The sequence below is a fragment of the Pyxicephalus adspersus genome, chromosome 1 (assembly GCF_032062135.1).
Source record: "Pyxicephalus adspersus chromosome 1, UCB_Pads_2.0, whole genome shotgun sequence".
Classification (NCBI taxonomy): Eukaryota; Metazoa; Chordata; class Amphibia; order Anura; family Pyxicephalidae; genus Pyxicephalus; species Pyxicephalus adspersus.
In genome coordinates, this window is record NC_092858.1 from 34,340,819 (window position 1) to 34,364,940 (window position 24,122).

At 36.6% G+C, this 24,122-nt stretch overlaps 2 protein-coding genes across 2 annotated transcripts; both read left to right on the forward strand.

The window, feature by feature from the left end:
* Positions 1 to 949: 949 nt before the first annotated feature.
* Positions 950 to 3,669, forward strand: HOXC11 (homeobox C11). The gene is made up of 2 exons (XM_072398183.1): positions 950 to 1,649; positions 2,901 to 3,669. The coding sequence occupies exons 1-2, from the start codon at positions 950 to 952 to the stop codon at positions 3,131 to 3,133; spliced, it is 933 nt and encodes a 310-aa protein (XP_072254284.1). The 3' UTR covers positions 3,134 to 3,669.
* Positions 3,670 to 13,868: 10,199 nt separating this feature from the next.
* On the forward strand, positions 13,869 to 19,589 carry HOXC10 (homeobox C10). The gene is made up of 2 exons (XM_072398243.1): positions 13,869 to 14,693; positions 18,551 to 19,589. Exons 1-2 carry the CDS (start codon positions 13,916 to 13,918, stop codon positions 18,826 to 18,828), a joined length of 1,056 nt encoding a protein of 351 aa, XP_072254344.1. The 5' UTR covers positions 13,869 to 13,915; the 3' UTR covers positions 18,829 to 19,589.
* Positions 19,590 to 24,122: the final 4,533 nt, after the last annotated feature.

The following is a 24,122-nucleotide window of genomic DNA, read 5'->3' on the forward strand; positions in this document are numbered from 1 at the left end:
TGCCCCGGTCTCATTCTAGGTGTGGGATGAACTTTGTGTACCCGCATTTTGTCATGCTAAGCCTGGCTTATCAGAAAGGTCCCATACCTCCAGTGAGCTGATTTATTATTTAGCTGACATAAAACAATATCTACAAGGAGGCAATTAGTTATTAGAAGAAGCATGTTAATTACCCTTATTTTAGGCATATCCCCTATATGTAACATCAATAATATACAGATGTATAGGCTCTGTGCTTAAGCTGGATTTTACAAATGTTTAAAGACTTGCTGACCCCAAAACCTGTATTGCCCCCAGCCATTGCATTTGATCTCTCCAGAAAAAAAAGAAAGCTTTGCAGTATGTCCCCCTCAAAGTTGAAGCATTAGGTGGGAAAAATAAGAGTTGACCTATTTCTAGTGAGTGCAAATCCCCGTGACAGGGGAGCAAAATCTAGAAAGCAGAGACCAAATTGCAAACTTCAAAAAGCCCCCCCCCCCCCCCCCCCCCCCCCCCCCCCCCCCCCCCCCCCCCTAGGCTGTGTAGCTCTGTTCGGTCAGCTTTGAAGTTGTACTTCCCTTAACCCGGACAGAGAAATACAAGATCCCCTCTTCCCTACTCCCTCCCAACCACCCCCTGAAATGATCCTTACACTGCCTTTCCTTCTCAATGCACACAAGGGGAGTGCCTAAAAGAGAAAAAAAAATGAATACAAATCTGCAATTGATTTTCATAATGTTTCTGCGGTGTTTGAAAACCAATCGTTTTTGAACCTCTCTCAGATCTTACCTAAGTGAACCCTCCTACGCTTCTAAGTGCTCACAACTGATATATGGCGATATCTACTTGGGCATCACGTGCTCCTGGGGAGAGACTAAGACGGACAGCGCGTCATCCAGCCTTCCCAAATTTTTCCCCCTCTGCAGATCGCCTCCAAAACATCTATCTATAGAGCCAGAAAGGGAGAAAGATGTTTAACTCGGTCAACCTGAGCAACTTTTGTTCGCAATCGCGCAAAGAGAGGAGTACAGAATTTGGAGACCGGGGAGGCTGCACTTCCAACCTGTACCTCCCCAGCTGCACTTATTATGTCCCTGAATTCTCCACTGTGTCTTCCTTCTTGCCCCAGGCCCCTTCTCGGCAGATCTCTTACCCCTATTCCACTAACCTCTCCCAACCAGTGCGGGAGGTATCCTATGGTCTAGACCCCTCCAGTAAATGGCACCCTAGAAGCAATTACGCCTCCTGCTACCCTGCAGCTGAGGATCTCATGCACAGAGAGTGCCTCCCTCCTTCTTCCAGCATGACCGAAATGCTAATGAAAAACGAAAGCGTGTACAGCCACCACCACCACCACCATCACCATCACCACCCCAGCTCCAACCATCCTTCCACAGGATTCTATACCAGCATGAGCAAGAACACCGTGCTGCCACAGGGATTTGACCGCTTCTTTGACAATGCCTACTGTGGCACTGACACCCAGAATGAGGACTGTGCCCCCAAGAGCGATGGCAAGCTGGACACTGACCCCCAGGCTGGTGCTCTGTCAAGCGGAGCCGAGCCAGGGCTAGACCCAGAAGATGAGGAGGAGAACACCAACCCCGGCTCATCAGCCTCATCCTCCTCTGTCACCAACAAGGAGACCAGCAAAGGCAGCAGCAACTCCAGTAGGTAGAGCAATGTCCCAGCAGCCAGGAGCAGGGGAGGTGCACAGGGGGGTTAGCCCGGCGTTTTGTCGGTCACATTTTATGTGGAGTTTTATAAGCATTCAAAGGATTTTATTAAACCTACAAAAACTCTTTCTTCCAACGAGAAGGGGGGGATTTTACGATGGGAAAGCTCTTTGGGGGAGAGAGAGAGAAAGGAGAGGCTGTAGCAGACTGGGGGAAGACATAGAAAAGGGACAAATAAGCAAGCACATTTCATTGATGGAGATGCAGTTTGGGGATGCAGTTTGCCAGGCTTCTCATGGCAAGGCTTCACTTTGATCATGAACTTTCAGGGCATTTTAGACGGTTTTGTTTGTGCTCTGTGGAGGTGAAATGCAATTGGGCAGAACGTAACCTTGGCAGTTTCCTGTGCCTGCATTTCACAGTCCTTTCCTGCTGTGCTCACCATTCGGGCATTTTTTTCTCGTAAAATCTTCTTTTTATACATCACAGATTATATACACATACAAGGGTCTTGTAATGCCTTTACTTTATTTAAAAGCTTGGGCTATATTGAATGTGTTTTTTTTTGGTTTGTGTCTGTATTCTAACAAAGGCATCATTTTACTGTGACTAGAATGTTGCATATGCTGTGCACATTTTTGGAGGCAAAATAACATTTTTCTTTAATCTCCATATTGCATGATGTCCATAAACTGTTCATAATACTGTCCCTGTGTGAGTTTGGTGCACCAAGCTCTTGATCATGTTGACTTTCACGAGCACTGCTAAAAATAAAATAACTATTTTTAGTGTACAGGGTAGTATTGTGTGCTCGATATGATTATTAATTTATATTCCTGGAAAGCATAGGCTGCTTTAATTATAGGTAAATATTATAAGGGAATGCAGAGATGTTTTAGTGTAATATGTTATAATATGTTGTAAATATATGTGCATGTTATGTGTCCATGAGAGTGTATAGTCGTATCCTTTATAGTGACAGTCACTATAATATTGTGCAAGGTCAAGCTCATTTCTAATGATATTTTTTTTTGTGTAAGAATATATATATATATATATATATATATTTATACTTATATATATATATATATGTATATATATATAATGCAAGTAAATATCAAAGCTTTAAATGTTATTAGGGTTGCACCCTTCATATATCTAAAATAATTTGTACCATGATATTAGTCTTGACAAGTGACCATGTTACTTGCTTTTTTACATGTGCTTTTTCTTATCCTCTACAAGGTGCCCCTCGCACAAGGAAGAAGCGGTGCCCCTATTCCAAATTTCAGATTCGAGAGCTGGAAAGAGAATTTTTTTTCAACGTATATATAAACAAGGAGAAGAGGCTGCAGTTGTCTAGAATGCTGAACCTCACTGACCGCCAGGTTAAAATATGGTTCCAGAACAGAAGAATGAAAGAGAAAAAGCTAAGCAGGGACCGGCTGCAATACTTTTCTGGAAACCCATTGCTGTGAACTTGCTGCTTGAGCCCTTTACTCATGCACTTGGTCTGAGAGGATACTTTGCCTTCAGTCCTCCATCTAGCCCAGAAGCCCCTTTTCTGTTACATATTTGTACATGTACATTCTTATTACCAAGTAACAGAAGGAGCTGTATGAGGAGCACTTGGTAGACTAAAATCATGAAGGGACTGAACACACAACTGACTTTTGTTTTTTTTTTTAATTTAAGTAACTGTTGGAGACATGGATCTCTTCATTTTGCTAAATCATTGATTTCAGAGAACTTGCAGCTGTGAAAACAGTCTTTATCCACGCTATTGTTTGATAGACGTTGAAGACGCGCCAATCACAATGAAGAGAGTGGCCAAAGTTTCTATGAATCTATGATTTGTGTTATTTCTGCTGTCATGGTTGCCTGCCTAAGAATGTGTGAGTGTCATTGAGTGTATGTACATGTAAAATGGCTCTTTTATTTTCCATTGCTGTCAATGTACGCTTTCCATACAGCCCAAGTACACACAGTGAAGCCATGTCTTTTTTCCAAACCTGTATCAATGTGTTGTCTTTTTAGCAAACATGCACTGTGCGTAATAATGCCCTGGTAACACTATGCCCTGGTAAGACTATATAAATAAACTATATATATATTATATATATATATATATATATATATATATATAGTTTTACAGTATGCTTAAATTTCATAATAATAGCATACTATCGGATTCGCATGTGACTGTGTGTGAATCTATATGGTATTAATTTCAATTTTATATCTATATAGTGAATGCCATATACAGAGTTTGTATGTATAGTGTGTGATCTAGGGGAGTGTTTATCTAGGGCAGTCAGTCTAAATTGTAGTCAATATGCTTTCGTGTGTTTGTGTATAATTGATTCTTACTACAAACACGAATATAGTATATATATATATATATATATATATATATATATATATATATATATATACAAATTTGAATTTATGTGTGTGATTGAGTCAATGGCGCTGATTTCTTTACTTTTCACATTAGTCTATGTTCACTTCAAATCCTTAATCAGATTCTGCTTGAAACAATAATGTAACGCTGATTGGATGTTTGAAGTGAACAAAACCTATGGTGAAAATAACTCTTTTTATAAATGTTTGCCAGGTTTTGTATGTGAGGGCTTCCATATTGGTACAGTCTTGCCATATTATGCATTGTAATAACCACTCTCAAACCCCAATGGGGTCACAGTGTTATGGGAGGGACTCGGTATATGTTTGTGTTTTCCTTACCCAGGACTAGAACCCTATGTGGATCAGTGCAATACAATGCGAATAAATTCGCATGAACTCCATACATCATAATTCATATTTCTTATTAACTGTCCATTAGTTTGGCCCAAAGATTGTAGCTGTAATTTCTGTCTATTCCCATTGTAATTAGCCCTTTTCATATTAGCAGGAAAAGACAGAGAAATACTTTCCTTTTAGGGTTCTTTTTTCTAATTTATATACAGACCTAACTAGGGTTACATTTTAACTAGGATCTAAACATTGTAATAAACAAAAGCACAACTGTTTCATTCAAGGTATACAGGATCAGAAATATAATTAAAAAAAATTGGATCAAACCACAAATCAGTTTGTTGATGAAACAAAAGTCTACAACTTACTGGTAATGTTTCATGCATGTATCATTCTGTGTAAATGAAATAAATGACACCTATTTGTACATTCTGTCATGACGTTTTCTTCTAGTTCACATGTGGCCAGCAGGACAAGAGGTTCATGTCAGCGGCCTGTGTGCGGTACCTACCATATACATAATCAGTCCTTGTTTGCTGGATGATGTTGGGAACTCCCACAATACCATTATTTATTTTATATGGAAGAAGGAGAAATGATCTCACAACTGTTTTATATGCCAAAAAATATACAAAATATCTAGAGCATAAAGTACCGGGTAGTGTGTCTAAATAATATTTGGTAGATGACTGAGTCATTGTGTAAGCCTAAGAAAGATACAATGTTACTCATAAACCAAACTGAAAAAAAAAAAAAAAAAGATTGGTAAATGTCTGTCAATGGAAGGAACAGAAAATGTACATTTCTGGTCGTTCTATATCCTTTTCTTTCTAGGTCTATAGGTCTTTACTGTTGTTGTTGAAAGTTTAGCAATTTATCAGAATGACTATTGCTTTTTATAATGTAATAATGTTCAAGATCTATTTATCTATATAACTCTCTGTGATCTATCATCACTATCTGTCTATAGCAGATAGCTCTCTTTGGCACAGGTTTACATTTATTCATGTAAGCACTTACAGACCTGAAGCAGTATTACTAATAGAAATTCTACTATCTCCACTATATTTTCAATATTTTAAATACAAATGGAGGGATGTTTAGAGTTTTAACTATTAATAGACGCACATTTTTATCTATACAAATATACATTTATGCATGACACTTGTACATATAGACGAAAACTCGGGTATTACGCACAAATTGCGCACATAGATTTTATAAATTCCTTTGATTTTTTAAAGAGAAAACAAAGGTATTACAAATCTGCCTTTTGCTATAAATGTATACGGTAGGATTTGCTATATGTGTATGTACATAAAAGTTATTTTTCTTTTTCTCCTCCAAGTTATTCAGTACAAAATTTTGGCAAAACAAAGAAATATTATCTGCCCCCATTCCAGGCTAAAAAATAATAAAATGTCCCTAGAAGGGTCCAAATGTACAGCAGCTAATTCCCGTAACAGCTGAAGATGCAATGACAAAAGAGAGCAGTCTAGACAATGTCATAAAGACTGGAGCAGTAAACTGCTTATTTTTTCTTAATGACTCTGTGGGGCTATAGGGGAAGCCTTCCGCTGTAAACAGTAAACAAATAGGAATTGTGTCTGTGGGGGGAAAAGAATGGGAGATTCATCCAGTTGTATGCCTGTATGTATTTATTTTCTTAGGGCTTCAACTGAAGTTACTTACAAAGAATTTGGAGGGCTAGTTCAAAGTTTCCCTGAGCTAAAATGGAATGTTAGCTGTAAAACCCAAGTTTATAGACCATGTGGGAGTTTACAGCATAGTGAGCAGCAGTGCCAAGAAGGAAAGTGCCTTTAACCCATTGCAGACTGCATGCAAACCATTCCTAGATCACTTTGTAATTGGCCTTCCTGTTAATGAGCACAGATAGCTAAGAGTAACGATTTGGGGTGACTGAATATATCCAGATTAAAAAAAAACAGTAGTTTCTGTGATTTGGAAGCTTTCTGTCTTCATGTACACGAGGCGGCAGTGATGGAGAAATGGTAGGTATTAGTAAAATAATATACTGAAAATATATAGATATGTGAATTATTCTCCTTATATAAAGAGGCGACTGTTTTGTTACCCAAATGTCATCAAATTAATTCCAAAAAATGAATATTAGTTGTCTTTGAACTTCAATAAAGTCAAGTCCATTACCCAGAACCCTTTGTACCAAACTGGAATCAGGGTTAAAACTGCAGGACTGGTCACATGAGCTGCAGAGGTACGTTTTAAATATGCATGTTAAACCAAAGGTGGTGTTTATAGAACATAATATTAAGCTGTTTGGAGTAGACGTTAATGTTACTCAAAGTGTACATGAATGGTGAAGGATTAAGATACGATCATTTTTTATTATTGTTATGAATCGTTTGATATGTTAAGGGGTGAAAGTTATTAGAACTTTGTTTAGCATAAAACTTTTACTAGATTTTACCCCTTTAATTCCTGGTAGCTCACACAATGAATGTCCAAACGAGGAAAAAAAAAGTTCTTACAAGCCAAGCCTTTCATGGGATTAAAAAGAGGAAAAAAAATCACTTCGCCATTTATTGCACGACTTGGTGAGGTAGGGTGGGAAGTGGCTGAGAAATGTACTTAATAAGCTACAAGCTAATTGCCAGGGACTTCCTTTGTGACGTACAAAACACCAAACACATCATCAAAAATCTGTTTCCCATTCCTGCCTGTGATCCCCAGCAACGTCTTGAATAGAGCTGCAGATTATTCAGTTGTGAGAAGTTGCAGATACTTTTGGAAAGCCTAGTCATAGAAAACTTCTAATTGCCCCTTTTCCCCCTGCAGGCAAGTAAGCACACTGTGCCACACTTCTCCCCCTGTGACGTTAGACTGAGTAAGATGATGTCTCCATTGATGGACAGTCTTCTCTCCTGGAAAGCTTGTTCACATGGAACAGCATGGCTGATGGGTACACAAGAACAAGGATGCACACACAGACACACACATTATTAGACATTGTAAGTGCATACAAGTTGTTTTACTTATGAATTCATAACCCCCTCCCTTTCCTTCACACATATTCTATTCGTCCACTTTGAAAAGCTCAGGGGTTGTGTAGTTGGGACACACACATTCATATACACATGAGCACCCTTTATTCACACTAAAGGACACACACACACCGTCACTCATTGACTCAGTCTCAAGTGCTCAGGAGTTGTGAGTAAACTTGACTCTGCCTTTCTGCACAGGTTTTAAATCGATCATAGCATGTTGGAGGAATGAGGACTGGCCAGACGTGGATGGACAAGTCAGTGGGGGTTGATTGTCTGCGATGCCCCCTCACAGGATACTTGAGGTCTTTGTTTTTTGAAAGCAGGAGCCCAGACTGGAATGTGAGATATCGAAGGGAGGAAGGCAGTGGCTTTGGCAAATGGACTTGAGGGCAGCCATCAGCTTGATGTGATCTCCGGCTGTGGACATGATGGGTATCCTCACACCCCAACCTGGAAAAGTCTGCAACACCCAAGGGACCTGGGCTGCAACAGGGACCACGAGGCTGCACCCCTCCATGTACTGGACAGAATCAGGCTACTTTGCATGAACTACACTAATACAATAGGAAAAGTCTGCAGGTCCAGACCTACTCTACACCTTCCATTATTTATCAAGCCTGTGCTTTGTTTATCTAGCGTCAGTCTGGAGGAGTCTTCTTAAACTTGGACTTCCTTTAATGTTCTGTATTTTATTGTGATCACTGCAGAAGTAAATGTGAAGGAGAGATATTTCTACAAAATCATGCACAGTAAGGGTATATCAATTCTAGGTATTATTCCTTTTGTTGCTTATCGATATGTTACAACTTGAACTTCTACAAGGCTTTGGCCTTACTCATGAAAGTGTTAATCTGCTGGATAATTTGTGTGCAGGGGTGTAGGTCTACATATGAACACATGGGATGGGACTATTTAAACATTTACACTATTCTACTTGCGTAGGGAAATAGTTAAATACAGAAATAATTAATGTGTTTTAGGAATAATGATCGCTAAATTAAATACTGTATTTTTTCTATATTATTTTTTGATATGTTTTACATATTATATATATAAATACACACACACATACTTATATACCTACTCGTAGCATATAAAAAAAAAACAATTATCCATTTTTTTGTCATGTAATTAAATATTACAATAATTATTCGTTCAATGTTTATTTTTTAAAATACAAAGACAAGTCCCTCCTCTACCCTTTTAGTTTTAATGATTGAATAAACAATATACTAAAAAAAATCCTATATCTCGCTAACATGAATTATTTTGTTTTTTCACTAATTTATTTTTCATTTTTATATTCTGGAAAACGCAAAACTTTTCCTGTATGTATAAAAACACATTTTGTTTCCTTTTATTTTGCACTGAAACCTAAACTTCTTAAAGTATTTAATTTTTTTTTTTTAGTTAAGTAATAAAATTAAGTTGAGGTTATGACGCTTCCTCGGAAACTGGAATGTGACTATTAATCACACAGAATTAAAATTTTATTGAATGCACCCAATGTGGTATTTACATAAAAGCCACAAATAGGAATTCGCTGTACACCAAGTTGAAATTGCTTCCGTGGTCCATTTGTGGCAGGCAATTCCTGACCACTTTTATTGTGTGGCTTTGTTATAATATGCCCAAAAAGTATCGACACTGGCGGATTCCTGCCTTTAATTTAACAAATATCGCCAGTTTGTTAATGAGAACATGTGAGTTCTGGCCGTGAAGAATATTTAACTGATGCACACAGAATATATATATATATATATAAAAAAAAAAAAAAAAATATATATATATATATATATATATATATATATATATATATACTATGTGTACTAATGTGTTTGCAGAATAATTGAATGGTTTAATGTTCCTTCACATTGTAGCATTAGGCCTGCCTGTGCCCTGGTAAATTAAATACTGTCTGACCTAAGTCAGTGGCTGTGCTTTTAAAGGTCGATGCTTTTAATTAAAATCAATTAACTGTAACAGATCCAGATAAGCAAAGTCTGTTTATTTTAGCTGTATAGAAATGGAAAAAATACCATTTAGTCCCAGGACAATCGCTTAGAGGTGCCCAATAGTTTATATTACAAGTTTTTAATATTTTGCTGAATCAATTTGATAGTGGGGTTGGAAGCACTGTGGAGGGGGTGGGACAAATTTTAACCCTGCTATAACAGTACAACTAACAATGTTACCTCTTCTGCTAATACATATGTACAATATTCTCAAACCTCTTTTTACATATCTGTAATAGGAAAACTTTTTTTCTCAATATATTGATAATAACTAAGGAATAAATAAATAAAGGATGTAAGGACGGCTAATAAACATATATGTTATACAATCTGTGACTATTCATTGAACCGTGCAAATGCTAAAAACATTTTTTACTTGATGTTGTAGAAAGCGATTCTCTTCTTATTATTAAAGTATGTGATATTGCTTATTTTCTACACATACCTTAATAAAGTATAAATAATAAAATTTAACAGCAAGATTAACAAGTGTGCTGTAATAATCTGTGTGTTTATATATTTTATAGTATTCCTCTTATATCTACATCATAGATATGAATATTTAAACGTGAAAGTCATGTAAATATATATATATTCTCTAGGTATATAATGTGGGTGCCTATATATTTTTATATAGGCACCCATATATATATATATATATATATATATATATATATATATATATATATATATATATGGATATGACGTCACTTAGGCATACATCTCCTCATCCATTGTGTGTACGGCTCCATGTATATGTATAAATAATTTGAAAGGTATGCATGTTCTCATCACATTTGTACAAATATTGTTGGTGTGTTGTTGTGTGAATTTTTACACACATTTACACACACAGACATGTGCTGAACCCACGTACAATGTTCAAGGTGCTTGGTCGAGATAACCACCCCAAGCTGTGACCCTAGCAGTGTGAATAAAGGGATTTTCCTAGATTTTATCGCCAGAGCAAGTGGAATATAATCTGGTGCTATAATTCTGAGACTTATATTACCAGAAAAGAAGAAAGCTGGATGCAGTGCCTTTAATGTCCAAAGGATTTGCTGAGGAGTGGGGTTATATTCCTCTCCCCTCCCATTTCAAAATCTCATTATACATTTGAGAGCCAGGTATTGTGTACCATTATATTGTAATTACTTATGGAGGAGTGCTATGGGCAAACTATACAACCATTTTCTTGCATCCTGAGAGGAGGGGTTTCACATATAACAGTCACACACGATTCGATCTAGAGATCTGAGATGGATACAGTAAAAGGAAAACTCCATCTCTGCATTTCTTAGTACATTAGGGTGTGCATAGTATTGGAGTAAGGTGAGACAAACTGAGTCCAGGGCTTAGTATACCTTTCACCACCATCTTTAACATGCCATTATTAGACTATGTATAGGACAACCGGTTCTACATGTATAGGTTGGTGTACTTAAGAGGAGCACATGGCAATATTGAACATGGCGTGGGGGTAGACTGCCCAGAACACGTTGTGGTGTCAGATTTCCCAATCTGCAGCTGTTTACATCGCCTCGTTTGTGTTAAATCCATTAATATTTTATTATCACCCCTTCCATTGGCCGAGCAGCAACGTCGGCCCCCTTTTTGTTGGGCTATTCTGGTGCCAGGAGACACGTGAATCCATCTCAGAAGTGTTTCTTCTTACTCATTCATACATCGCAAAACCCTCTATGTTTAATGTCTTATGTTCGTATTTATTTTCTGCAATTAGAGGGAAGCAGTTGTCCCAACGGGGGCTCTATTTAGGCTGATGAATTTTATATCTTTCTACTTTAATGACCCATGTTTATCATAATTCTAATTATTTTTAACTTTAAACAATATCCGGTCTCCTGGAGACAATGCTCGTAGGTTTTAATGGCTTTTACCATAAAGAAAATAATGAACTGGTAGATTTCATAGGTTCCAACCGTAATTCTGTATATTTGCTTGTTAACATGAGAAAGTACTAAAGTATCTCTACTACCTATCTATTTATCTACCTACCTATTTATTCTATTTATCTGTCCTTCATTCATCAGTGGTATAATACAAAACAGATTATTACGGAATTTACCATTCCTGATATAATTACTATGATACATACAAACATTAAGCCTATGTTATGACACAACTAATTGAAAATATGTACAAGTTAAATGAAAATGCAACTCTTTATTTTTCAAATCCTCAGTAGAATATGGAGACTTATCCTCTAGAAACGCCATCTAGAAACAAGAAAAAAAGATCATTAGTGTAAAACAGATTTTTGCATCTATTGTAATGTTTTTTTTTTTTTTTTGTAAAACACACATATATGCATTGAATATAGTCAAGTAAATAGAAGGGGTGGAGTGCCAAATGTAAAATTGTAATGGGGTGGGCAGCTTAATATTGCAGTAAAGCCAATAAATTGATATATTAGCACTGAAAATAAAAGACAAAACGAGAAAGCATTTAAAATCAGATTATCTCCTTTCATCATCAATGAATTTAAAAATAGGAAAAGATAGTTTCAACAGTAAATTTTTTATCCTAGGCTTAAAAATATAATGTGTTTTTTTTTTCTTTACTCGCCATAAACCCAAACGATTTGTCTCAGACAGTTTTTAAAGTCTATGCAACTAACACAAATAGAGGCCATAAACCCTCAAATAGCTTTCTAAGGAAACCAAATGGCGTCTGGAGTAAGAGTTTTACTGTTTTCTATAGGTGAAGAGAACACACCATATATAGTTTTAGGGTCTAGGCCAGCGGAAACTTGTCTGTGTTTTCACAAAAGGGGATCGTGAACTACCCACCAAAACTGCAAGGTAAAAAGCTGTATACTTATTTAATTTTTTGCATATTAGAACTGAAAATCTTATTTTTCCCTCAATGCACATATAATACACTTGACAATAGCCAGAAGTCATGATTTTGGTAGAAAAGATTTGGGCTACATCTGCACATTGCTCAACTTGGCGTTGATTGAGCTGAGTGTCCTTGAGACAGATTGAGGGAAGTCCAGCACTAATTGTTTTTCTATGTTCTTTCTTTGCTACCAGTTTCATTCATTGCAAGGTAAGCAGAAAATCTAAACAGCATTCTTTTTCTGGGACACATATGTATACCAAAGTTGTAAACAATTTCACTCCGGCCTAAGAAAACACGAATTGTACTTTTTGAGGAGACTGTAAAAGAACAAAGACATTCCTTAAACATTCGTGTATTTAAAGACTTTATGGAGGGGTTTACAAACACAAATGTAAGGCGCACATTAGGGGAAATATCTGAATAAATATTAACTTCTTAATATGCAAAAATTAACCTGCCTTGATTTTTTTTTTTTAAAGCAATCCTACTTTTTCTAACAATATTCGTTAGTTATCATACTGATGTATTTGTGATTTTATATTACTCAGGCTAGTGTATTTATCCTACACATTCTATATAAGGATATAATTATGTTACATATAAAAATATATTTTTTTAACGTTTTAAAAATAAGTAAAACAAACCTATTGTTTTTTTATCAACTCCCAACATTTACACAACTACAGTACTTGCATTTTGTACATTAATAATTAAAACAATAGTCTAATTAATATACATTTAGTCTTATTATGCATGCATAAAGCAATGAATAACAATGATCATCATGAGAGAACTAAAGGGATGAAAATATGAACTTTAATCATGGAAATGGAGAAAGCAGAGCTAGAAGAAATAACTTTTCTTGTGTCTACGTTTTATGCTAATTTCATACAGAATATAATGAAGCCAGGGGAGGGTCCCTGTGACTTACATTAGCATGTGCATGTATATTTTGGCAAATATAGCGATGTCAAATGTATTTTTTATGTCTTTTTTCGTTTTTTTAACTGTATATGTGTAAAACAAACGCACGTGTGGGAATGGGAATGTTGGTTAAAGCATGGATTAGGTAGAGTTTAGAGAAAAATAGAAGTTGTCGCGGCTCACCATTGGTTTCTAAATGAGAGGAGCTTGTGCTGGGTTTTCTCGCCATTATTAAGGAGCAGAATAAAGTAAAATGAAGTCTAGTGTAAGGGTGAGATGCATTGAAGGCTTTTGTTTCCTATGTGTAGAAACCATTTCTTGAATTTGAACATTACCTCTTGATATGTCCTCTTCTCCCTGGACTTGCGTTGGCTCATTGGTAAACAAACCGAATCGTTCTCCTTTGTTCAACTTGAAGGTCCCCCGGTTCTATACCTCCCAAAATCGGATAGATGGCGCTCTTGCTCCACGTTGATTTTCCTCTTTCCCGACAACTTGACCCCTGTGACGTCACCTGCGTCTGAATCACCAAGGCCATTTTCAATCCTCATTGGCCTGGCAGTCACGTGGTGGGGCCAATGCGTGGATAATTATGGTGCTGATATTTTTCCCTAAAAAAAAGATGTCAGCCTCTGGCTGTAGTATTCCTCTTTAAAAACCCTCTCTGAAAATGTCATGTCCCAGCAATGTGACTCCTAACTCGTTTTTGATGGACTCGTTGGCCGGTAGCTGCAGAGGAGAGAATTATTCCTCCAACCAAGGGATGTATATGCAGTCTGGGAACGATTTCAGCTGTGGGATGATGAGAAACTGTGGCATTGTCCCGGCTCTTTCCAAAAGAGATGAGGTGAATAACCCCAGCTTGTCTCTCAACTCTTACCCATCTTACCTATCCCAGCTGGACAATTGGTGTGACCCCAAAAATACTTACAGGATTGAGCAACCTGTTGCAAGGCAGCTCTCCTCCTGCTCCTTCCCCACTAATGTGAAGGAAGAAAATGTTTGCTGTATGTACAGTGCTGATAAAAGGGCAAAAAATGCCACAGAGACTGCACTCTACCCAAACCAGATGCCCGACTCAAGATCCGGTGACCATGAGGTTCCTGTGCCCAGCTATTACAGAGCCAGCCAAGGCTACCCCATGGAGAAGAACCATAATGCAGCCGAGTTTGAGGCAACTTTTGACAACAGGACGAGTCTGAACCCAAGAAGTGAAATTCTAGAGCAGCAACAACCAACTGGGGGCAAGGTGGGCTTCCCCGAAAATACAAAGACGGATAACCAGAGCTTGGCTACCAACCTTAGCACCAACCCCAGCAATGCCACTGCTAATGAAATCAAAACAGAGAAGAGCCTCCCAGCTGCCAAGCTAGCAGCACCCGAGGCAGACAAGGAGCTGGCCAAGAACACTGATACCAGTACTGACAACTCTGACAACGAAGCAAAAGGTAAGGGACCTTCTGCCCTCCTCTGCCTGCGTCGGTGCCGCACCGGGGGACGCTAAACTTTGCTGTCATTTTGCCGCATGTTCACACTGCAGCCACCGACATTAGCTGACACCAGGGTAGGCAGGTGATGAGCACACATTGCTAACTTTTCAAGCAGACCAACAGATCCAGAGAATCAGGTCCATCCACCTATCTATATTCTATCTATCTATCTATCTATCTATCTATCTATCTATCTATCTATCTATCTATCTATACTGTTTATCCGAATCATTCATTTTTTCAATGTTTATTCACATTTCAGTTATATGTGGATGTGAGATCTATCTATTTTATATTGAGTTATATTTATATCATCATCACTTCTAATTTATCCATATTTTTTTTTGTTTATTTTTTTATTCTATTATCTTTCACAGTATATTTCTGTCTAAGTTGTGTCTCCTATCTATCTATCTATCTATCTATCTATCTATCTATCTATCTATCTATCTATCTATCTCTTTTATCTATCCATCATTCTCTTTATCCCTTTAATAACCAATTTCTATATTCAAATCTGTTTATTGTATTTATTCATTCGTCCATCTAAGCACTCATGACACTGAAATATATTAAAAATTGTGGATAAAAACTTGATTTTGAGCGTTGAAAAAAAATACACTAAAAATGTTTAACAGATTTTATTCAATGTGAGTTGTACACGGTATTGACAATTGTTTGCTAAATTTGCTGTGTTCTCTCTTGTTGGTTTTGACAACAAAATAATATCGATGATGTTACATTTTTGCTTTATTTGTTTGTTTTTTAATTCCTGTGTGGTTGCTGTTTGTGATTTGTATTAAGCAAGTGCATGGCGGATTTGTGTTTGATTCTTGTTAATAGAGACCACATACACACCCAAATATATTTATAATATATGCACACATTAATACACACACACACACACACATATATATAATATATATATATATAATTATATATTCAGACAAATGAGATCCAACGTATGTATTTACTCAATAATTATTCAAGTCAATATATATATATATATATATATATATATATATATACGTATATATATCGAATAAAACGGTATATAATATATATTTTGAAAACAAAATGTGCAGGTGATAGTGAGGTGTACTTAAAGGAGCTAAAAAGCCCTCCAGCCAATTATAACTTACTTTTATCATTCTTTTGCACTTTTGCAGACAAACCTTCAAATGCTGTTCAAATTGCATGTTCAGATATAACATTGTCTCTTCTAGGAGCAATAGAAGTTCTTTTTTCATAGAAGTATTTGGCAGATTGCAGCTTTTATTGCTATATTGCTGCACTAAAGTAATTGGTGTTGCAGCACATTGAAGGCAGCCATATCTGTTGTAAACACAGTAGTAAGACTACAAGCCATGTTTATGTCTGGGGAAGATCTAAAAGCTTTGAAACCTGTTTATACAAAGGCGCAATTTACAGGACTTTTCCTTTTGTTTCTCACTTATATAGAGGATGTTGTAATTTTTTTTTATCTGAATTGTTTTACATTTTTGTTTCATGTGTTTTCTGTTTGTGGACTTTGAAAATATATAAAAATCAAAGTCAAGTTTACGAAAACAGTTTAATCAAAAGCCAGGCAATGTCCATGCATCTTTTTCCAGATGTGTTCTCGATCTCCACACCTAGAAGAGAGGGTTGTTTGTCAATGTGTAACCCTTTACAAATGTCACTTGGCTGAGTTATACTTTTTGGCTGCTTTGTGGACTTTTGTGTGTGTGAACCTTCTTATTCTCCTGTGATGTTGCTTTGTTTTACTGTTATGTTATTTTATTTGCTGTTGGTGTGCATTTCCTGTTTCTGAATCTTGCAATATCTTTATTTGTTTGTTTACTTGTTTGTATGCTTTTTATGCTCAAATGTTTACTTCTTATGGCATTAAAAAAGATCATTTTTTGCCTTTAACACCGTCTATAAGATCTTTAGTGCATTACATGGCACTCCTAACGCATGTAAAGCATGAGAACAAAAGATTGTAACACAGCGAATATAGCAAATATTAGGTGAAACGTGCATACATGTGTATTTCAGCTGATCTGATGTCTGAAATTCCTTATAATCTGGCAATGGCATGAAATGCATAAACATATGAATGATGGCTTTCACATAGTTCAGCAGACTAGCGTTGATTTGCCACTGTGCCACTGTTGGGAATAAGTGTGTCATTTGTGTATCCTTATTGAACTTGCATTTGGCTGTTAAAATTACACAAACTTCTACAAGCACGCACTGCTCTATATTTTAGTGAAATTATTCGTTCTTATTATAAAAGGTTTATACAAATATTGTATATCTGATTGCAGTGCTTGAGTATTTATTACAAACTTGTTTTAAATTATTGTGAATAGTTTTGTGATTTCCATTTGGCAAATATGAATTGTAGGATATAATGGAGCACACCTAGGCGCACACAAAGCTACAAACAAACACACAGTGTAGACACATGAGCACACACAAAATGCTTGATTGGGCAGATTGAAAGATATGTAGATAAAGAGATTTAAAGAAAGACAGACACCAGTATGGGCGAGCAATTGTGTATTCATGCACATATATGACACACATTATGACAAACATGTTTACTGTGTATAGGTACATGTAATAATACATTTAATATACACTCCATGAAATTTTCATATTGATGCACACACGTTGAGCATGCTATATCAAACCACGTTACATGACCTTATTCGTGGGGAGTATATTTTTAGGGAAGGTATTTCTGAATTAAATAAAAATCTAAATATATTAAGATAGATGTGTGTATAAACTCCACATACAAGCATTTCAATACGTATTTGTATGCCCCTAATAGCCATGCATTTAAATTATTCACACATTAGTATGTACAGTAAAATATTTCACTATCATGCATGGTGGTGTATTCAACTGCTTACACATACCATATTGTTACAAGTTTTTCTCTTGAGAACACACCAATCAACAACATTCCTACTCAGTTTGAGGTACCTCATGCTTACTGATAATGGACTCCATTCGAAAAAGAGCATTAAGTATTTTTACATTAGTCAAATAGCTGTAATATCCATATCTCCTTAGATATTAAATGATATTAACTTTTACTTGTTTGATGGAGACCTTTATCTTGGTGTGTTAACTTTGTGAATTGAGCCTATTGCATTGTGCATACACACAGACACACAATGCTAACACTATCAACTTTCTTCTGCTACACACTCTCTACTTATTTCTGTTGTAAAAATAAAAGAGGAAAAAAATATATATATATATATATATATATGTATATATATGTATTGGTGATTGCTGGATATAGTTTGTTTCATTCACAGGTAGACTGTGATCAGTCCTCTGTCTGTGCACACACACACACACATGCACACACACACACACACACACACACACACGTGGTAGGGTTGTATTTTCACCAAGGTTTTCTTTGCTGTACCGTGCCTAAAATAATCTTTAGGTGAAAGCCTCCTTTGTTTGCATGATTTTGCACGAATGTCCTCTGTGATATTCAGTTAGCAAAGCAGAATGGGCAGGCATTTGATGTGAGTGAGATATCCTTTAACAGATTGGTCTCTGCCAAGTTCTAATGTCTGATCTCATTGCTGCAGTCTACTGCCTGGATTAGGGGCTATGCTAGAGGGGCTGGGGCATTGTACTCTGCAGTTCTGTACATTTTTGTATAGCTCTTTGAGTAGAAGACAGGGGGGTCTGAGCTGGCTGTGATGTCTATATTGTATAACCTTATATGTTTATCATAGGGCATCTTTAATCAGCTGTTTCAAGGGATACTTATGTGTAAATATTATCTTTAACAGAGGATATAAAGGCAGAAAACGCTACAGGAAATTGGCTGACAGCTAAGAGCGGAAGAAAGAAAAGGTGTCCTTACACTAAGCATCAGACATTGGAACTGGAGAAGGAATTCTTGTTTAATATGTACTTGACCCGTGAGCGCCGCCTAGAGATTAGTAAGAGTATCAACTTAACAGACAGACAAGTGAAAATTTGGTTTCAAAACCGCAGGATGAAACTGAAGAAAATGAACAGGGAAAACCGGATCCGAGAACTGACTTCAAACTTCAATTTTACCTGAGCTTTGAAAGAGAAAAGAGAACCTTTTAAAAGGTCACACAATAGCCCCCCAATCCCCCACCCTACAAAAAACAGCTAGAGAAAAAATAGCAAAAAAAGGGTTAAACGTTACTTGTACATTTTCTAAGTCATTAATGCAACGCTTATGAAAAGCAAATAGTAAGTATGACAGGCCAGGTAGACCTTTCTGATATTTTCCCATACCGGCAGTTTGTAGATAGAAGGAAAGGGGAGGGGGGTGCATCAGTATAATGCATGAACATATATATTGCATCCTTGTTTCTATGTAAAGATGGTCAGTGAGCCAGCTACTGAAATTGTATTTTAAGTTATTTACATCCAGCACAAAAAAAAAGACCATTTTATCACACATCTTGCCATATGGTGCTTTAAATAAACCTATGCGTTAAAATATACTAAAACATAACAAATAAAAACTTCGCTTTCCTACATCAGTGTAACCTGTATATTGTATCTGAAATCCGAATGAGCAAACGGAAATTTTAAATGTTTGTAAATGAGAAGTTGCAGTGAGGTTATGAACGTTCTATATACATATATAAATATATATAAATATATATCTTATGCAGTTTCTTTAACTGGTCCACTGCATATTTAAGTGATACAAGATAAAAAAAACAGTATTGATAATCCTTTAAAATATACATTTCTCGTGTCTGTTATTTAAATACACTATGTATGTGTAATTTTTTGCATGTATTTTCCTTTGTGGAGAAAAAAAAATAAATTTCGTAGACCTAACATTACTTGACTTGTTCTTGCCCTGCATTTGCACAGAAACCTGTTCTCAGACAGGCATCGTTCAATGTTTTCTCTTTATATCTATTTTATTAATATTATTTAGGTTTTCTATTCTTAGAAGGCTTTTAGGAGACAATCTTAGCGGGTTTAATAGAAGTGAGAGACCATAACGTTGATTTAAATATTATCCAGGTGACCACAATAAGTCAAGGTCATAAAACAGTAATGTCAGGACAGTCTTGCTAAAGCGCTGGAGGTGGATTTTATGATCTGCAAATATAATGTGCCGCAGCAGTAAAAGATGCATTTAAAGGTGACTCCAGAAGAGGGAAGGGACAAAGCCTGTGCTGCAATCTTTGGATACACACTACTTATGGCTTTGGGTGTTCTTTTTAAGAGAAAACAGTCTCTGCACATGGCAAGGAATAGCCAAGCACAGCAGCAAGCCGTACAAAGGAATAAAAGTCTAATACTATGGAGGAAGTGTCTTCTCAAGCAGACAGAAAGGTAAGCTGCATGTTTTTATTCACTGGCTTCCTACAATGTGGTCTAAACTGTTCTTTTGGTAGATACATGTTGAGTAGGTGCACTGGTTGATGTGTGGCTCCTAGGCTGGGGCTTCTATTGGAGTGAGAGTTTTTTTTGGAAGATGTTTGCTGTTTTTTTGTTTGTTGTCTTTTAAGAAGTGTCAGTAATATGCCCATTGGTTGGTTAAAGAGCTTGAGATTGATCTGTATTTGCTGATCTAGATGAGACTGTTTTGGTGATATGAGAGCAGAAACGCTTTGTTTGAAAATCACTAGACTCCTGCACACCTTGTCCTGCCTGTATATGCATTCATATGAGCTCGTCACTCCCTTTGCACCCACTGCTGTGTCTGCCATCTCTGCACCTATCTCTAAGGAGACAGGAATTGAAAGCATCCGAACCATTACAGGTTAAATGCATTTTACCTAGCTCCTGACTTGGAGAGACAGTGGAGAAGCTTGGGACTGCCTGTTAACATCAGATCAGGATGAGATTGAGCCACCTTGCTAAATGATTTGGATATCTGAGAACTGGAGAGGGAGGTGTTGGTGTGGGGAGGGGGGCTGTGAATAGGCACATCCCTTTTCCTTATTAAGGGTTTGTAAATGAAAGAGATGAAAATATATAAATGAAGGTGAGGGTATTTTCAGGAGGGTGCCTTAAACCCAGGAGATGGCATCGGGTGTAGACTGAATGACTACAAGCCTTGCGTCTGGCTGGAAGCCTCGAAAGAGGACAATTCCAGTTTTATTTATTTCTCCTTTGTCTATGCCTTTTTTTCTATTTTTTACTCCCTCCTCTTTATCTAACAAGGGATTTTGGAAGTTGCAGCTTTTCACCCAGCTGATCCGTGGTTTAGGTAGTTTCATGTTGTTGGGATTGACTGTTTTAACGCGGCAACAAGAAACTGCCTTAATTACGTCAGTTCGTCTTCATCAAGAACAACGATTTCCGTTAAATTCAGCAAAATCTGCGAGTGGCTTCCTCAGAGGGCGACTGAACAGATCCTCTAAGGATGCCAGTACCGGGGAAGGAATGGAGCCAAGGTATCTAGCATTGAGAGCCACAGCCATACACATCAATGCTGGAGGCTCATCTGCTTCTCCTTTGCTATTGTTTCCTGGCAGAATGAAGCTCCTCAAATTATTGTGGCTAGACAAAAGGTCTCTTCCTCCAGAAATCCTATTAAATTATTTAGTTATAGGCTCTAAACCGGAACACAATAAGAGAGCAGTGTTTACCAGCAATAAGGACAGGGGGTTGCATTTACAGATAGTTGTTAAATAGGTAATTTCATGACATGCTTGAGGAAGTGGAAGGTTTTATGTAGAAATATAAGATTTCTTAGTAAGTCAGCAGGCATTCACAAGCCTGGGCATCTGTCTTAGGGTGCAATTGTATACTGAGTCCACCTTGACTGAAGAAGGGGTATCCTGTTACCATTTCAAAAACTTTCTCCTGATATGACCACGTTTTGCCAGAAACAACATGAATATGACATGTGAACTAACCGTGAGAGTTCCATTATTTTAGTGTGACCATTAATAAACTTTAAGCAGTTAGAAAAACAAAACCATGAGATGTCCATTTGTGCGCTGCAAGGGATTTTTACAGAACACATTTCGTTTTTTGGGGGGGTTTCATGAATGCAAACAAACTGCAAATAAAAACATGATTTGCGTAAAACACATTAGATACTTTAAATACAATTTTTTATCCAAATACACCTATATTGAGCATTATTTTTACTTTTTATAATGAAATCTGTATACCTGTATAAGAAAATAAAGTAGAAAAACACATAAAACATATCATGTAAAAATATATATATATATATTTATATTCAGATGATGTTTCGCTAGATTCACGCATGAAAAAATACAATATTTCTATATACCATAAGAACACACAATAATACATACACACAACATTTACACAACACATATGTATAAAAGGCGTAAATTATGATTCTGTATATTAGTACAAAATATTACATACGTGCTCAGAACAACCAATATGTAAAGTTAGTGTTTGTAAGTATTAAAGCATATTTTCGTTTGGTTTTTATATCGATTAATATACCCTCTTGCATTGCTTAATTATGAAACCCTGATTTTATCTCCATTTTACAAATCTCTACACACCTTCCAACACTGCATTTATTGATTTCTCTTTTTCCTTCCCTTATCATTGATTGAACCTCAGCAGTTGCTACATTATTCCACTTGATTTTTTTCCTTAATTGACTGATCATGTGGGTATACCCAGAAATAAGCATTTTTTCCTGTGTAGGGCGTCCATTTGTGTAGAATGCATTCTTTGTGCATATCCCCATTGACTAATCCGTGACGCTAAACTGACGCAGTGACTTTTTCTGCAGTGAGAGACACCTTTCCACATTCTCTTGGGATTCTGGGTAATGTTGTTACAGTGTGCAGCAATGTGGATACTGTGGTTGTAATAAAAATATTTTGCATTGCAGTAATGTTTCCTCGTAAAAATTGCCCATTCTTCATATTACAGTCATTCTCAAACGTGCGAAAGGTCTGAAGGCCTGCAGCCTACAATTCAGACTATTAGCATTTTTTTACAGTCTGCAGAGAGCTTCCTTAGGCATTGTGTATGATGCTTTCTTTGACCTGGGTAAATTGTTGCCTATACCTAAGCACAAATATGCGTTTGTTGCCCTTTTTTCTGCAAACTCGCCAGTGTAAGATTGCTTGGTCGTCCTTAATGGCTTATAGGTATACAATATCCTGGATTTTTGCTGAGGTCCTCTATAAAAAAAAAATAATACAAAAATGTGTTACAGGCTGATATTTGCATTAAAAAAATAGATCTCTCAGACTCTCAGGCGCCTACATACTTTTAAAACACATATTTGGCATTACAACGGAAAGAGGAATACCCAAAGGGCTCAATCCACAAAGCCAACACCAGGGATCAAAATCCTTTTTTTAGGTGGTAGTTATTTTAGAATAATACACGATTTGAAACCTTAAGTCACGTGTCCAAAATAGAGATGTGTTCTTTGAGCGTTGTGACTTACACAAACCTAACCTAAACATAATTAAATTAAGGATACACACACATATCATATATATATATATATATATATATATATAAAAAATCATATATATATATATATTCAAAAGCTAAATACACACAAACAATATAGATGCTGTTTGAGAAACATGCATGAATTATTTCACACTCTACATTAAAGAGAATAGCCTCCATGCATGATTACATTCTTGCAGATTCTATGTTTAAATAATTCTGGTAATTTGTGTAACTACTTAATGACACACACCACCCATCCCCCATAGGCCATCAAAATTCATAGAAGAATGTTGGAATATATATATTTATATATATATATATATATATATATATATATATATATAGCTATTATAGAATAAAGAACTTTGCAGGATAACACAGAGAATGCATCTCTTTTTCAAATTTGACAAGTGTGGATATATTGTTTACTTGCTGCCAGTTGTTATTGCTGATTGATTTAGCAGGGCTCAGCCCATTGAGAAATTTTCTCTAGATTTTACATGTTATTAGTCTTGACTGTGACTCATCACTGATAATGTGGAAGATTTCATAATTCTTCTGGCTCATACTGACTACAAGGACAATTTCAATTCAAGTGCATGGGGTTCCATTCAGACTTGTGATAGTTGTATAAAACAAAGCAGCATGATCTCTCCCTGCCAGAGCTGAGTGGGGGAAGACTACAGTCGGAGAGTGAGCCTCAAGAAAAGAGACTTTACAAATAAATTTGAAAGGGAACTTGGGGCCGTTAAGTAAATTGGTCCTAGGCTGTAATTGCTCGGAGGAATTTTTAGTACACCGGCCTCAACACCACTAAAATTAGTCTGGAATCCAAAGTCATTTCACATGAAAATTCCCTCTAGGGGACTTGAGCTTTTTACAGAAGCAGGTAGAGGCATTTTATGGCTGTAGTATTATCTCAAAATCTTCTGTGGTCTTTTT